The sequence below is a fragment of the Strix aluco genome, chromosome 15 (genome assembly GCF_031877795.1).
Source record: "Strix aluco isolate bStrAlu1 chromosome 15, bStrAlu1.hap1, whole genome shotgun sequence".
NCBI lineage: Eukaryota > Metazoa > Chordata > Aves > Strigiformes > Strigidae > Strix > Strix aluco.
In genome coordinates this window covers 13,391,769-13,408,934 of record NC_133945.1, presented here as the reverse complement: position 1 = coordinate 13,408,934, position 17,166 = coordinate 13,391,769, and the positions used below count along the sequence as shown (strand labels likewise).

General features: G+C 37.5%; 1 protein-coding gene across 1 annotated transcript in view; it reads right to left on the bottom strand.

The window, feature by feature from the left end:
* DNAH3 (dynein axonemal heavy chain 3) overlaps positions 1–17,166 on the bottom strand; it is a 59,249-nt gene that overhangs the window by 15,451 nt on the left and 26,632 nt on the right. The window contains exons 26-46 of the mRNA XM_074840996.1: positions 16,827–16,941; positions 16,231–16,429; positions 14,736–14,844; positions 14,351–14,464; positions 13,005–13,181; positions 12,191–12,282; positions 11,570–11,789; positions 10,604–10,738; positions 9,240–9,351; positions 8,480–8,721; positions 7,788–7,888; positions 7,604–7,709; positions 6,944–7,073; positions 6,210–6,446; positions 5,723–5,826; positions 4,428–4,722; positions 3,824–4,003; positions 2,677–2,800; positions 2,428–2,584; positions 1,364–1,507; positions 94–760 (exon numbers count right to left, since the gene is read on the bottom strand). Of these exons, the coding sequence (XP_074697097.1) occupies positions 94–760; positions 1,364–1,507; positions 2,428–2,584; positions 2,677–2,800; positions 3,824–4,003; positions 4,428–4,722; positions 5,723–5,826; positions 6,210–6,446; positions 6,944–7,073; positions 7,604–7,709; positions 7,788–7,888; positions 8,480–8,721; positions 9,240–9,351; positions 10,604–10,738; positions 11,570–11,789; positions 12,191–12,282; positions 13,005–13,181; positions 14,351–14,464; positions 14,736–14,844; positions 16,231–16,429; positions 16,827–16,941 (3,760 nt within the window). The remainder of the gene's footprint in view (positions 1–93; positions 761–1,363; positions 1,508–2,427; positions 2,585–2,676; positions 2,801–3,823; positions 4,004–4,427; positions 4,723–5,722; positions 5,827–6,209; positions 6,447–6,943; positions 7,074–7,603; positions 7,710–7,787; positions 7,889–8,479; positions 8,722–9,239; positions 9,352–10,603; positions 10,739–11,569; positions 11,790–12,190; positions 12,283–13,004; positions 13,182–14,350; positions 14,465–14,735; positions 14,845–16,230; positions 16,430–16,826; positions 16,942–17,166) is intronic.

Genomic DNA, 17,166 nt, shown 5'->3' with positions numbered 1-17,166 from the left:
ATCATGATTGTTACCTAAGTTTGTTTGCAGTTAGGAAGCAGAAAAATCTAAGCCTAAGAAAACATTTGAAGAAATAACACATTGTATACAGACCTAAGACAATATGCAAATTTTTCTTCACCCTTTCAATAAAGAAATTGTACATAGCAAGGGAAGTGGCTTCAATTTTCCTGTGCTCCATCCCTGCTGCACTTTGCATTTTCTCAACAATTTCAGCTTTCTCATCTGTTGTGAAGATATTAGGCACATCAGCAGTATTTAAAAGCATGTTGATATCTTCTACAAATGCGTCATCCTTTATTTGATTATCACAGAACAAAAAGGACACATTCTTGTTACCAACACCTGCTTTCAGCATGATTTTTTTAACATCTTCTTTCCATTCATTGATTCCATAGGACTTCGTAATTTCAATTTGAAAGAGTTCAAAGGTATTCATGTAGGTTGCTAGCTTGGTAGCACTCTGTCGACCACTCCCGCCAACCCCCACCAACAACAGATGTCCATTATCCTGTTTCAATACCCTGCATATCCTTGAGATATGCTCAACAGCAAACTTGAACATGACTAAGGACATCGGTGCTTTGCTGATATTGTTGTATTCCTCAAGGTAGTATTCCATCACAGCTGTCAGTTGCTTTAAATCCGTGATTTCATCATATACTTTTACATTACTGCCTGGCTTCAAATAGTCTCCAAAGAACAGGCTGCGAATATTATCATCAGAGATTTCTCCAGTAGGTGAGATATGACTCAGTACCTAGAGAAAAGAATCAACAGATAATACAAACTATTAGAGAATTATTTTCCTTAACATCATAATCATTCTTATCTACATAGTAATAACACTGTGGGAAGCTGTTTTCCAGCTATTCTAGTTATCACTTTAGTCTGAAAAAAAAAAAACCAAAACTCAAAAAACCACCTAAATGGGGAATATGCTGTAGGTTGACATGCAAGTTTCCACATATGCATACTTCACAGAGAGATTTTGCTTTCAAATATAGGACAAATTCCCAAAAGACTTCTCAGGAAAGTACCCACTACTCCCATTGGCTCATCCAGATATTAACTTAAGCAAAAGACCAGATAAATATTGTGTAAGACATTTATTCCATATAGTCCTCTGTACCAACACAGAATCCTTCTGAAGTTATGAATCATTCTGATATGAAGTAATTTGTATTAACTTGACTAAGAAGATGTATAATACTTAATACTGAATAGAAGACCATCCATACTTTTTAAATGCACTGATCAAAGTTATTCAAAATCTGTCTAATACTAATGTAATCTCAATGTCCAAGTACTTCTGAAAATGCATCAGTCTCATTCTTGGTCCCAGCACATTACCCGAAAATACCTTATTAAAGCTCTGCTTGAAGATATTTGATGTTGTCTCTTGTACCATCTGAAAGAATACCTTCCTGTCCTCCTCCTCAACTAAGCGATCATAGAAAACTCGGTAGACCTCATGAATCCAAAGTCTGATCAGTTTATCTTCATCCTGAAAATGTAAATACAAGAAAATGAGTAAGTACAGCTCAGGCAGGATTTGTTTAAAAACAAAAGGCTAGAAATGTCCATCTGGACCCTGCTATATCTTGTACTAAACTCAGTGGGAATCTTTCAATTCCAAGCCATTCAGCACATGGCTCAGCATCTGCTAACTTAACTGGCTTCCTCACCTAGTTACCATCTTGTCCTCCCTGCCAATACAAACTTGGACTCTTATGTCAAAGCATTTTTCTCTACTGTATGAAATCTCCCCACCCTTCCAACATAAAGTAAAGAATAAATCTTTCAAAGATATGGCTCATGGGTTCTAAGCCAAGCCCTGCTCAAAACTGTTGGTAGCTAAGACTTCCCCTGAATAGCTTGTAGCTGTTTTGTTCTGTTTCTGCACCAAAAACATTCCCCCAACAGAAAAAAACCTGTTAATACTCCTTTAACCTGACATTTTACTGAAAATGGATGAAAAAAGTAGAGGGATGAAAATCATATACACCTATCAGTATTCATTTGTAGTCTGTGACAACAGGCAAACTCGGGGCTAAATTACTCAAGTCTTGTTTGCTGATGAGCTTGCCATTTGTAAAAGAGAGATACCAAGTCTTTTCCCACATTTATTTCTTTTGTATATTTAGTTTGAAAGCTCAAGAGAAGGGACTGTCTAACTTGTTGTACAGGCCTTAACAGGTGGGCCTTGGACCTCTGGGCCCAACTGTAATACATGTAAAGAATATTAACAAAAATGACAGCTGTCTCCGTCAGAGACAGACAGAAAATATATAGCAAGGTATTCAGGGACTATCCTGATTTTAAACCTTATAAATCTATTGAAATCACAGTTCATTTATTTTGAAACATTTACTTACTGATATTATAAAAACAACTTTACGGCAACATAATTAAACTACAACTTACTTGCAAATGAGTGTGTGGACAGAGCAGCACTCCTTTAATAACCCTGGAAAAATCCCGTAGATTAAAGACATAGTGGGATTTTGAAGGAGTCGGGAGAAAATTATCAACCGCCATTTTATAAATCACCATTGTCGCTTGAACCATTATCTTACCCAGCCTTAAGAAGGAAAAGAGATACAATTTTAACTTCTGCAGATAAATCACAGGAGAAAAGATGACAAAGGTGTTACAGGAAATATATCACATTACCTTAGAAACACAGGCTCAAAGCCTTTGCTGAAGTGCCAATCAGCAACTGCAGTAAAAATCGTGGTTAATATGTCATCATCAAAAGAACGGATAGATACAATATTTAAGTGCCGTGTGAAGCGTCCTGTAATACACACAAAAAGATGCAGAACTATTTAGGAACGTCCAAATATTTTTCCACCTTTCAGCTAGCATATTCTAGGATTGACTGTCACTCAAAAAACAACATTTGAATCTGGCTCCAGCTCCATGATTTTGTTTCTGGCAAATTTCTGCCCCAGCAGTGATGTAAAAGAAATATAAACTGGTTTATATTTTATATCAGTATTTTACTTAGAATAACTGTTTTTAATATGAAAACATGAATCTCCATTACAACAAGACCCCGATTACCCAAATTTAAATTTCACCTCACATTAGCCCTGCTGATTGTGATATGACACAGTAAAACTTTACAAAAGCAAGTATCTTGTTATGGGCTTTCACCTAAAAAAATTTGGTCTATACAGTAGTAAATTTCAGAAATTTAGCTGTATCAGAATAGTTTTTTTAATAAAGCCTCCTCAGAGCACATACAGTTATGTCTGTATTAGAGTGTGTATATGAAGCAAAGTAGCATAAATTGACTTATGACGGTGTAGCTGTAGCTACATTATGGCTTTTACTGACATAACTTTTTCATTAGAAAATATAACCTCCCTTATGGTGATATGACAGGAATTGTGGACTTGCAGGCAACATGCTTGTAAGTAAATGCAGGCAGCCTATCTTAGCAGCAGGAAATACAATTTCAGAAGAGAACTGCCAGAAAGACTTGGTAAGAAGATGTATTCCCTCCTTTTTCCAGAGAATAGAAAATGGAAAAAGTGTAAAATTGTCTAATTTTAGAATTATTTTCATCATTCATAGTTTAATCAACATTAAAAACATTGTTTCTAATATTGATTAAACTCCCACTGAAAAAGTTACAGATTTGACCTTAAGCATACAGACTTCTGTTTGGAATAATCCAGTCAGTAAATGTATCTATAGGTTTACAAGTAATAGATAAATCTAGAATTTGGTAGAATTTGTCTTCACAAAACTGAACTTGCCTCTCAACTTCAGTCAATTAGATAACTACTTGCCATAGTATTATATTGCCTACCTGTAATATCATTCCTGCCTCCCCCAGGTGGACCCATAGCTGAAACAAGCAGCACGTCTATAATATTAATCTTGGATGTATCTTTCTTGTCATACCAGTGACCATGATCAATCCATTGTCTGAGAAGCTCAATAGGTGGCTGGGCTCCATACACTTCCTTTGCAGGCATGTTTAGGTCATCTATGGAAAACACAGACATTGAGTAAAAAACCCTCAGCATTTAGAAATGATAGTTTTCTTTCAAAGCTAAGAAGAAAAAATAACTGAACTAGAGGTAGAAAAAGGTTATGTCTTGTTATTCTTGCTTCCCATTAAACTAACCAGAATCAAATGACATTATACTTCACAGGCATACTCAGAGATGATGTTGGTTGGTGATTTTATTTTATTCATGTCACACTGCAACACTATGACTATTCTGAAGACAACCACCACTTAAGCAGTTAGAAACCTTTCAGCAGGGGGCAGTGCTAATCCTTGTTTGGGTACCTGAAAAAAGCCAAAGAGCACTGAAGCAATCCAAAATTACTGGTCTCAGTGAATCACTTCCTTTGCCTAAAGCCAGAATTAAAATGATATAAAAACCCTGAAAAAACTGTCTTACCCACAAATATTATAGCTTTTTTCCCCGAAGGAGGTCCAAATAATCCTTTTCTTCTTCTGTCCAGCTTGGACATAATAATATCCTGGGTTTGGTTAGCAGAGGTTCTTGCAGAGAAGTTGATGAAGTTTGGGATGTATTTTTCCCTTGGAAGTTGTAATAGGAAATTGTTTGTTATAGCTGATTTTCCAGTGCCAGTGGGACCCACAAAAAGCAGAGGGACATTATGATCCACATATGTTTTAAGAAAAAACGTTTGTCTGGCAGTTTCCATTGTTGGAATGATCAGCTCAGATACCTATACACAGGATAGTAAAACAGCACATGAAAATCAAACATCCAATACCTTAATCAACATGAATATTTGCAAGCAACTACAGGAAGCCTGTAGTGCAAATGCATTTTTTAAAAATTCTTTTCTCTGAAAACTTAGGCTGTAACAAGGTTCTGTAGATAGTATGACCCCAATTCTTGTTCAGTGTTTATACAGTAAATAGCACAACTAGTATTATCTGTATTATGGTTCAGAGAGGCTATATAAAGCCAGAAGGAGAACTGCCCAGTTAAGTATGACTTAATTCTGTTCCCCTCCTGTTCAAAAGGAAAGGAACAGTGCTATGGATTTTTTTTTCTTTCTCATCTTTCACTTACCATTAGCATCTGTGCACTAGATATCAAGAAAAGATTTTTAGACAGCAGAATGAAATGTAATCTTACATTTCTCATGTACTTAATAGACAAGACCATTGCAACTACAATGGAATGAAAAGCTGAACAAACACCACCTAAGTTATCTTGAAATTTTATTTGCAGAATAGGCACTTTTTGCAGATGTCTGTTGTGGTATGCTTCAATGTGAGTGACCTTATCTGGAAATGGAGGGGATCCATGACCCTCAGTACTGCTCACCATATCCCAAAGAAGTAGTAAGTCTCTTCGCTTGCTTTCTCTGACCACAGAAAACAAAAACGAAGGAATGGAAATTTAGACTTTGTCTTTTTCTACCATGATTTCCCCAACATCAGATGCTATTACAAAGACAAAAGCAGAACCAAAAATTTTAACCACCAGCCAACCTCAGGGCTCCATGGTCACCTGCAGTGCTAAACTTTCAATATTGGTGGTACCAGAATTAAGACATAAACATGAAAAGGAGCCTACAGAGATTAATGAAATGTTGCCGATCAAACATTGAACAGCCTGATATAATAAAAGCTGCTAGCTAAGGCAGTCAATTTATACCTCTAAATCATGTGGTCAAATAATTATTTTCTAAAATGAAAGATATCAATGTGAACCTTAGCCCCTGGAGAGAGAACTTGCTCTTCCTTTGTGATGTACTCCGTCCACATGTTCCATTGCCCTCTGCCATGCTTGTAAAAATAGAAGTCATAAACAGTCCCTGTTAATTGAAAAATACAACATAGAAAAACCCACTGATTAAAGAATAAAAATAAACTTCAATCATTTTAGTGTGAGATGTCCAACACTGTGAGATAATGAAGGCTTTCTAATACATAAGATCCCCCTCCCAGCCCCACTGCCATTACCATCACAAAATTATTTCAGGTCAGATTCAGCTACATTGTTTGAGTACAACATGAGGCATATGCTACTCCTGGTTAAAAGAGGCAGGAAAGAGCATCCAACTGTGCAGCCCAAGGCTTGGCAGATGGTGGCTCTGCCACAGACTTAACATCTGCCAGGCCCTCTATTCTCCCCTACAGTGCTGAGTTTTCTTACTGCTTTATAAAAGGCCAGGCAAGTACAGTTATGATGAAGCACCTTTTTCTGGGAAGATATTGTTTCCAGTAAGCTTCACACTTTTAGGGCGTGGGTTTTCATCATTCATTCCCATTAGCAAGTTGCGGTAAAACAAATCAAATTTCTTTCTGCTGTCTGCATCGATGATCCCACCAATTGTCCAAACCAAAGCAAAAAGGAAAAGCCCCTGCAGCCACAACATGATATGCTGACTAGACATGCTTTCTTCCTTCTCTTCCTTGGATTGCTTTATTTCATCTAAAACACATATTTTGCATTTTAGTTAAATGCCAGTAATAACCATAAATCCCAATTCAAAATGCATTTTTGCAAAAGTATTCTGAGACAAATTTAGAGCATTTTCTTCAGTGGAACAAAGCCAATCTACAGAGTGAGGATCTTGTCTGTGTAAAATACTGTTTACAAATAAAACTAAATTAGAAGAAAAAATATTTACAAAGGATCCTAATTCTTTTCTTCCAATAGTACCAAACAGCAAGCAGAAATATGGAATACACTCACAAGATCATGTTCAGTTTTGTAATGACACCAGTGTCCAAATGTGAAAGGTCTGTATGCTAGTCAAAGCACTATTATTAATACTGGTCAGTGAGAAAGGACTTGTGTGGTATGATCTCAACAGTAAAGGAATTCCTTTGGTATTTCCTTGCATGTGACAACATGCATCTTGTTATGGGACACAGCAGGAAAAATAGAAAAAATTAAATAAAAAGAATAAGGCTTAGTGTACTTACCAAGCAGACAAGTGAAGAGTTTCATCAAGCTATAACTCAGATGAATAGAGGATGTTTGTACAATGGCTTTGCAATGAAGGTGAATAAACTCTAAACAAGGCTGGACTAGCCACATAAACATGTCATTGACCTGCCAGGGGAAAAGGAAATGGCTTTAAAACAATGCAGGAGTTGCTGTATTTCTCACTGTCCCCCAGTTCTCTCTCAATAAAACATAAGGCATCAGAAATTCTCCAAGTCGGCAGAGGGAAGATCAGGAAAGGACCTGTGTGAGGCAGTACTTAAGCGATCACTAAGTCACACCACCATTACCTGATAGTGAACACAAGTTGCTTCTGCCATGGAGCATTTCTCAAGCTAAACTCTAGATGTCTTAGACAGAAGAAGGATGAGTTCCAAACATTTTGAGTCTTCCAGTATTTCCCACATTCCATTTCTAGTACTCACGGCATCTCCAGCTCTCATGCACTTTTCTTGCAACAACATCTAACTTTCATCACTACAAACTAATGTACAACAGCCTCTAGGAGATCTGGGACCCTCTAAATCATGAAAGCACTTCAAAAAGTCTGATTTTGCATGCCTGCCTTCGAACTGTGAACATCACCTTAAAGTTAATCTTCTAAATTAGACCAATGTAAAAAAAATCAAATCTCGCACCAGCTCTCGGTGTTCTTCCTGCAGATTTGGAGGCAGTGTATTCATGTAGGAATCCTTCAGTGGCTTCCAACCTAACTGTTGCGGGTCCATATAGATCATACCACACCTGGCAAGAACAAACAACTATGGTACAGGAACAGATGCGCAAGGTGGGATAATTCAAGTTTGAATGCTTTCACATTACCTGCTGACAGTTGCTGGAGATGCCTCCTCTAAGTCTGCTGCCTCAAAGATTAAACTCATTTTTGAATTCATCTGAATTATTTCACCACTCATTAAGCATAGCTAGAAGAAAAACATCATGTAAACATGATCTAGTCATGTCAGTGCTGATCAAAGCAATGCCTATCATAAAATCACTGAACATTCTACTTAGTGTCACTCCACATTCACTCATTCGTGTGCTCATAACACATATTTCCTGACCTCGTCTCAACTTTTCCACGTTACTGTAATGACTTGCAACGACACAGAGAACAATGCTCCTCTATCTTTAAATAACTACAAGCAAAAGCACTTATGACCTGCAGTGGTTTTTTTCAGTTGATTTATTCACTAAGTAATTTAAGCAAGTTCAGTTTTCAGTTACAGAACTGAGTTTATGTATTTCAGTTTCCTAAAAGGGTCAATAAAAAAGCCTCAGCGAGCAACTTCCTTTGAATGAAGTAGGAGCAAGACAAGGCTTCTAGGGAGAAGTAACAGCTTAATATCATCTACTAAACCAACTCATGTAATTGGGGGAAAAAGCAATGCTTTTAAGCACACCAGCTTTTCCTGAGTCTCACACCTCCTTTGACTACCATGGTAACAATTTTGCTACTACTAAAATAAAGTATGTATATTCAAGGATGAGGTAACTGCCAAAAATTAGGCTACCTTTTTATTATCATCCAGTGCAGTGTTCATGTTCTCTATCCAAACTGCATCCACTGGGCCATCAAAAACAATCCACTTCCGATCATCTGTGGTAGAAGATGCTTGTTCCCTGAAAGCATTTGCAAGAACTCCATCTGTCCACTCATGGCTTACAGGATCAAAACTTCCATACAACTGCCCCATAGTAATTGCTTTGGGATTAATAACTTTGTATTCAACAGCAAATTCAGCCATGGATTTTTCTGTGTAAAAAACCAAATAGATGAGCTTGAGAATTTGATAGGTTAGTTTCATTCAACAACTGAAGTACAGAACAATGAGATTCCTGAGGATTCTACTTTAGCTGCCCAAGGCAAAAAAAACCCCAGACATTGGGCAGCTAGGTAGCAGTAAATAAGAACTTCTGTTACTTGCACAAGGAAAGTACAAAGTCCTATGTGCACATGAAAAAAAAAAAAGCAGAGCAAAATAGATTTTATAGGTTTATGGCAGCTACTTAAAATCTCCCTATCAAAGCTAGTTTCTTCTAGAGTATTATGCACAAATACAATGCTTAACAAAATTCGTAAAAGCATAAATATATTAGTATGTTTTACTACTCCAGTAAATGCAGACAAAAATAGTTCAATGAGTAGAAACCTTCCAGTCAAGAAAGCAGAGTATAGGACAATTAACAACCTGGGCATATCTCTGCAAAGGAAAAACAGTAGTCATAGAATTATCTTCATTTAATGAGAATCTTGTGGCTGAACAATGTTACCTGTGCACAAATCACCAAGGGCTCCAGCTAGCACTTTGTACGCACAGGTCTTCCCACTCAAAGGGTCTCCAACAATCATAAAACCGTGGCGCACCAGCATCATTTCATATATCTGTATCAGTGACAAGAGACTGATTCTTTACATAGCACAAAAGGAAGTTATCAAACTAGATGTATCTCTCCTACACTCGGGCGTAGCAGGAAAAATATTAGCCAAACACCTGCACTCTATTAAGGGTGACTGAACTGTTAACCCAGATCAGAAGGCAGTCATATTATTATGGCAGTTCTCACTGATATAATTTAAGAAGTCATTGCCCCCAGATATCCTCCCTTTCTCCTTGATAAATGGCATCCATCAGCTGTAACAGCATCATTGTACAGGGTGTGAGTGCACTAACCAGACACTGCAGATCACAGACCAGTGTAAAAGCCTAAACTGAAATCAATGGCTACCAGTGAAGCTAACCCAAAGGCACTGAAACTACAGTTCTGAGGATCTGTTATATGACCGGTCCTTTGGTCTGCAAGGGTGGTAACTTCTTCAGTTATCCCACAGATCTTGCTAGAACTCAAATCAAAGCCTTCAAACAGAATACCGTCAAGTAGACCTGTAAGAAGCCCTAAGAAAAAAAAATTTTTTTTTTTTAATCTCAGGTTAAGGCTGATATTTTCTGGTTTAGCTTAAATTTCTAAACAGTTAATATTATCTCTATTTAAATGAAAAATAAAGCATGGTTTGCAAATCAGCATAAGCCAAGTCTGAACATAAGCCATAAAATCTGAACTTCTGTTGGAGGTGTCCCTCACAATCCTACCCCAGGCCACATATTTTTGCCCTTGCCATCACACTGTCACTAGGCTACACTACTCACAAGAAAAAACAAATTAAGCATTCTTTAAAAGGTTACTAATACTAGTAAATGGGAGACAGTGGGAATACAGAGCTAGAAGTGAAGCATAAGCAAGGGTGAGAAATGTGACCCTTTTCAAGACTTCTCAAGGAAACTGTGAGCAGAACTGGGAACAGAGCCTGACTCCCAGTCCAGAGTTCTGTTCACAAGGCTACACTGCCTCAGCTAGTAAGAGATTCAGTTTAATTTTCTATCCTGAACCATAAGACCTAAGATGTGGCTGCACATGTTAGCTCCTTCACAGGCTGGCCAAATTAAAAAAATCACTATGAGCAAAGTAGGCTTTAACTCCATGACTTACTCAGTGAAAACATGCTGTTTGTAATATTCTATTAATTGATCACAGAAACTATTAGCTATTAATTCATGACACAGACAGTTTGTGTCAGACATAAGGATGTTTCTGCTCTCACACTTTTCTTCCCCAGAGGTAAGTACGTAAAAATAAACCTGAATAATTTTTCCAATGAACCATGGAACTGGTTGAAGACCCATTTTTTCTATATTTTCAGTTAGTGCCTGGACAAACAGGTCATAGTCAGGTGTAGGAAGAACCACTCCAGGAAACAGGTCAGATATGATGCCCTGTTAAGGAAAGACAGAATAGAACAGTATTTAAACACAGATTACAAAAAGGGAAAATTCCCAAAGCATAAAAATCTACAAGTAAAACAATATTCATACAGTTAACAAGATCTTTGAAGGAAATGTCCTTAGCTGGACAAAACTAACTTCTAGGCAAACTGTAGCCATGATTTTCTCATGCATATTCTGTATGCATGAGACAGAAACAAGTGCCTGAACTTTTCATACACACACCAATGTTGTAAAAGGAAGCTTAACCTTCTGCAAATTTGCCACAAAAAGTGTTACAGGAAAGGATGTGAAAGTGGTTGAAAGAATTTCAGTGGTTAAATCGAAAGGTATGTGTTCTGAAATTTCAGAGCAATGATTCTATGTGTGCGCATACCCTAGCTTTTAGGTCTTTAATACTGATTGCTCTGTAGCTTAGTGTAGTCTTCTATGAAAGCAGCATGCAAACCAAAACTGCATTGTTTTCATTCTGACTTCAAATGTCTAATTGACTGTAATTGTCCACATCTCTGTTGCAGCACAAAGCCAGAATGCAAACTTCAAAGACTGGTTTCCAGGAACTAAACAGCCCAAGGTGACTTTTAGCAAGATACCTTATAAAACATTTTGTAGAATAACTTAAAAGCCACCACTGAAAGTTTGTTTTTCAAAATAATACTGATAGAATCAAAGAGTGCATCCACATCAGTGGAATGAAATAACTCTACAGTAATTGAGCACCTGGATCAAACTGTTCTAAATTAAGATAATGACCTGTTTCTGTAGGTTCCTAAAATGGACCTCATCATCACAAAACTTAGACACACCAACCTGATATCTTACCTGAAACAATGGCACATCCTGTGCCAAGAATTTGGCCAAGTTAACATCCAGCAAAGCCCGAAGTAACAATGCACTTTCATTTTCAGTTGGGTATTTCAGTTTTAAGTTTCCTGCTGCGGTCAGGACGGATTTAACAGCACGCATTCCATAGTCATAGTGATGCTGAGATGACAGCTGCTCAGAGCACAAACGGTAAGTGGCAACAATTTTCTGGGCAAGGCTGTGGATGTTAAAATATCACATGTAGAATGAAAATATCTCACCACGCAAGGAAAATAATTTAAGTAACTATACACAGAAAGTAACTGCAGTGATTATCAGACATATCAACTGATAAGATGGCCCAAAATACCTGGGAAGCAAAACTGTAGTTTATGCCATGCCAGAGAATGTATGTGCCATTTTGAAATTCTGTTTGCTATTATGATACATTTTCCAAATGATCCTATGTAGAGACACATATCCACCAACATGAGGTAGTAAACGAGAATTGATTAAAAACTACTTTCTGGAGAAACAGAACATGGACAGCCTTCCAGAATTATATGCCTCACATATATATGGCTTACAGAGGAATGAGGTATATCAGATTCAATTGTGGGAAAACTCAGCATGGCTTACCTCCGAGAGTCCAAAAATCCCATTGAATAAAGTGAAATTTCTCCAATCAAAGCATAATCTGGAACCATCATGGCAACTGCTCGGAACAGCGCCTGTAAGAAAAAAAGTAAGATATAAGCTTGGATTATGGAATATGGTAAACTTGCACTTGTTTTGTAAGAATAGTAACTCTCCATAAATCCATGAACTGCTATACTCCGTATTCCATTTTCATGACTTTAGGAATCATCTGAAGTCTATAAGATTGAGTTAGAATTGTTACTGGAACTGTGATCCAGTAGGTTCAATAGGTCTGTGCTAAGGAACAAACGTTTAGAGTCACAGTCCTAAAGAACTATTAATAGAGGAAAAGGGAGGTGTCATTCATCTCACTTTCATAATAGACAAACTAGCACATGATGTGGTTAATGTCTTGTACAAGGTCATGCAAAAAAATGTGGCAAAGCTAGGAAAAGAATTAGGACCATATCAGTCTCTCTGCAGTGTCTCAACAACTTTCAAAGTCATAATAAATTTAAACTGGGATTTGGATAGCCAAGCTATTGTAAACCAGGAGAGTTTACACTTAGTTTACACTTAGAGAGAGCACAGTTAAAGCTGTGAACTGGTATCAGTATGGTTAGACTGACACCTTTTATCTGTGCATTTTGTACAACCCTAACCACTTATTAAATCTTAGCAAAAAGCCCAGCAGAATACACATGAATGGGTTATCAGTATATTATTTGATTGCTGCCTTCCTTTTCTTCTTACAATAGACCAAAAGTTGCAAATTCTGTTTAATTTCTACAACAATTCAGGATTTCAGATTTACCTTGAGATTATCAGGCAGCTCCGCCCGTCCAGCATACCCAGGATTCATCGTGATAAACACAGCACAGGCAGGGTTAAGAGAGATCTCTGTCCCCTCAAAGACGAATGTTTTGAGTTTGCGAATAATAGCTTGCTGTATGCTAAGTATTTGCTGGGCAACTACAGATAATACTTCAACCTAATACAGACAGAACAGATTGGAAAACATAAGACACTTGGAGACAATATAAAATGTTTTTGTTTAGATATTTTGATGGCTGTATTTGCATTTCCAGGTGAAAATCACTCTGTGTCTGATAACTGAGCCTAAATATTAGCTGTCTATTGGAGCAATCCCCTGGAAGTTAGTGCCACCATTCCCTGTTCAACTCATGTAGACAGATCAACAGAAGCTTCTAAAAGCTTCCATAGGGAAGTATCATCTGCCTGAATGTAGACGTCTAAGTTAGGTAGACAGGAACTCCCTCTAGAGGCCTCCAAAAGCACTTTCCTTTCACCTCAGACGACATAAAGCATTTAGGCTCTTCAGAAAGACTGATTCACTCAATGCCCCAAATTAAGGGTAAATGTAAAGAAAGGGTAAGGCTGCCTAGAACCAATCCTCAATACTTTAAAGTATCGAGGTAACAGAATACTGGAAAATTAGAATGCTAACACCTGAATTCATTAAAAAACAAGTTACAGCAGACAAATGGAGAAAGTAAGGTGTTAGGGACACTAAAACATACAAAATAGAACTTCATGGAATTTTCACATTTACTAGTATTTACCTAAACCTAACCTCCACATTTACTAGTATTTACTTAAACCTAACCTATCAAAGTAACAATAAAACATATCCAAAGTCATTAGTGAACAAACTAAAAGAACAAAAGCAACAAAAAATCAGAGTAAGACCAAGGAGGGGATTAGATGTGTCTGGTTACACAGCTAGTTAACCAGGTTATTCAATTAGTGACACTCAGCTAGTCATCACAGGAATCCCTCCATTGGGATTTGTCTGTCTTGTGCTGAACATAGATAAATGTAGAGCCACAGCTGTAGCTTCATTTCTCAAGAAGGGCAGTGCTTTCCTAACAAATAAGTGTCACATACAAAAGAGGAAATTGCCCAGAAATAATTTTTTCAGCTAAAATAATCCAGAACACGAGACTTCTGTGACACAGCACAGGTAAGCATGTGCTCCTACAGCAGTCAGCTGAATACCTATTTCTGTGTGAGTGATTATCAAAACAAAGAAGCTATACCGTAAAAGTAGAAAATTGGCAATAATGCCATCATGTCTAAATCTAAAACTTCTTGTGTCTTAAATTAAAGCTTTATCATTTGTCTGAATTAAAACGTTACCTCAATTCTGTTGAACTCATCAAAGCAGGACCATGCACCAGATTGTGCCAGTCCCTTAAAGAACTTGCCCATTGCCTTGTGATCGAGACCATCGGAGCAATTAAAGACCACACACTACAACAAAAACACACAGAGAACATCTCTCAGTATTAACACAAAGTCCACTATAAAATTCTTAGCATCTAAAATGGGAAGGGATTATTACTGCTAATTTTGGATTACAACACTAGGATGCCACATAGTCCTAAATGTGTGCTCCTTACCAACTATTTCTGGGAATGAAGAATAGGTACAGAACAAGCAGTACTTGCTTAAGAATGGCATTTCAAGAAATATCTACATATCCAAACAACAATGCAAAGAAAGAAAGTTTGTATTTTGGTACCTGTTTAGCTAGTGCTTTTGCTAGATCTTTTGTTGTTTCTGTTTTGCCAGTCCCAGCAGGTCCTTCTGGAGCACCTCCAAGATGTAATTTCAAGGCACCCATTAATGTCCTATATAAACAAGAGCACAGGCTTTAGAAATAGTAATCTTTAATGGCAGGTTGTTTCTGAAGGGATGGTTAAGTATTTTCCTATACAGGTTCCCCTGGAAACAATTTACTTGTTCCCTACTGACTTTGCAACTTGCTCTAAAAAAACAGTATTTTCTCGTAACTGATTCCCAATTCTGGAAGCTCACATTCACCCACTTGGCCTACAAGGAATGTCAAGGCTTCTTATTACATGTATCCACAATTGTATATCCTCAATTACGTAAGCAAATGCACAGTGTCATAAACAAAATGGCAGAGTTTGCAAAAACACGTATTTCCATCAAGTGACATTCTTTATGACAAGAACTTGAAGCTGACTTGATAAATGAAGTCAGTCTTTAGAAATGGCTGAGAAAGCATAAAGGTTGTTTCATAAACCTGAAAATCACATTGCTCTCCAAGTGATTTTCATACTAAAAATGAGATCCCTGTTGACATTGGAGTGATCTGATTATTTTACAAAAGGCTCATTCAAGGGCTTTGCCACCAAAAGCAGTTGTTAAATTGTGCTGAATAGAGTCTGCTTGCTCATTGCTTACACTGAAACTACATCTGGCACAGCTGATTGCATAGTCTGAGTTTAGACGGAGTTAATCCTAATGACAACAATCCAGTTTACAACTAATGCACCAGCCACGTGGCTCTTTCAACACCACTGTGAATCTCAAAAAATAAGCATCTGCCAGCATAGGCATTAACACAGGCACTTTAATATAACTGTCTTCTACACAACAGTGAGTTCACAGCTCAGTGCTGTTTACATCCTCACCATATATTTGCCTGGAGATATTACAAAAGAAAGTTCTTTAAACCTTAGACCTAAAATTACCTGCTGAGATGACCTGTGTCTCCAGGGCTCACTAGAAGTAAAATACCAAATGCCCTTGAATACTTCAACACTGGGGGATGAAGTATTTCCATTTCAACCTCTTGCAAGCAAGTGGAGGAACAGGAAGCTAACTGCACTCAAACATCTGTGAAGGGCTCTACAATTACTTCATTCATTTTACAGGCAGGCATACTGTACCTGTATGTCTTATTTCAAAGAAATTAATTGACCAGTGCTACTGTAGAGTTCTTTACAGTTCCAGTACCATGAGCTGCCAGCTCTTTTCAGAAGCACACTCTTGGATACAACAGAGACTATTACTCTACTGGTGTAGAAACCTATGCGTTGCAAATATTCTACCATATTTGGGCAAAGAAGATATATCAGATTTGCCTCCAAAACCTACAGGAAAATCTTGGCTGCTGAGATTCCTGCTATTATTAACCATAACAGATGGAAGTAAATACAGATTAATCAAAAAACTGAAAAGATTATTCATAGACAATATGGCTTTACCTATAACATCGATCTGTTAGGGGGGTTATAACCAGACGTTGAGAATTGCCAAGATACTCATAACCATACTTGGCTTCTGTTGTAATCATTCGCACTATAACGTCCTTCTCTTCCCAGTAGTATCTCAGCTGAGAAATCCACTGGAAGTCATTCAGATCTGTGATTTTGTCTTCAACGAATTTTGCAACCACATCACGAGCTGCAGAGTAAGATACAGATTATTTGAAAAACCTAAACACTTCTACTATGTTAATTTAGTTAAAACAATGTATAAGGAAACTAACATTTACTTATAGCTATGTAAATCAACATTTAGATCGGTAGGCTGGCTTTCATGTTAGAAAGGAATCTGCATCTGTTTTGCACAGGGAATCAGCTTAATTTGATCTAGATTCCACTGCCTGTTCTAAGTAGATGGGAGATGGTTGTGCTGGACTAAGCAATCTCCATTTGCCCGAAGACACTGTACTATAACTCTGTAAAGGTTGTTTCAAGTTAGAGAAAGCATTTTAGCTGCCTCTTTCAAATAGTTCACCCAACTAACAATAGCAGCACTGTCCCAGATGTAACAAGAGTACCAGCAGCTGCACTTTTACCATGCACATCAATGACAGTAAGAGCTCCAAGTGTTAGCCGGGCTCCACTGGACAGCTTTCCTCTCACTAACTCAACGATGTCCCCAATTTGTAGATTGCTCTTCTCCAAGAAATCCTGGCACAGAAACAGAACACAGGCATTAACGTAATGCTGTAGCTAGCAGTTCTTAAGCTCCCATGGGTGCAGTCATTGGAAACAGCCCTTCCAACAAAACATAACAATGGAAGTCCAGGCACTACACAAACATTTAAAATTCTGTTTCATATACTGACATTTTATTTTACTATGAACACTTCAAAAAGCTTTATGGCCTGAAAATAGTGTAAGCAGAAGTCTTAT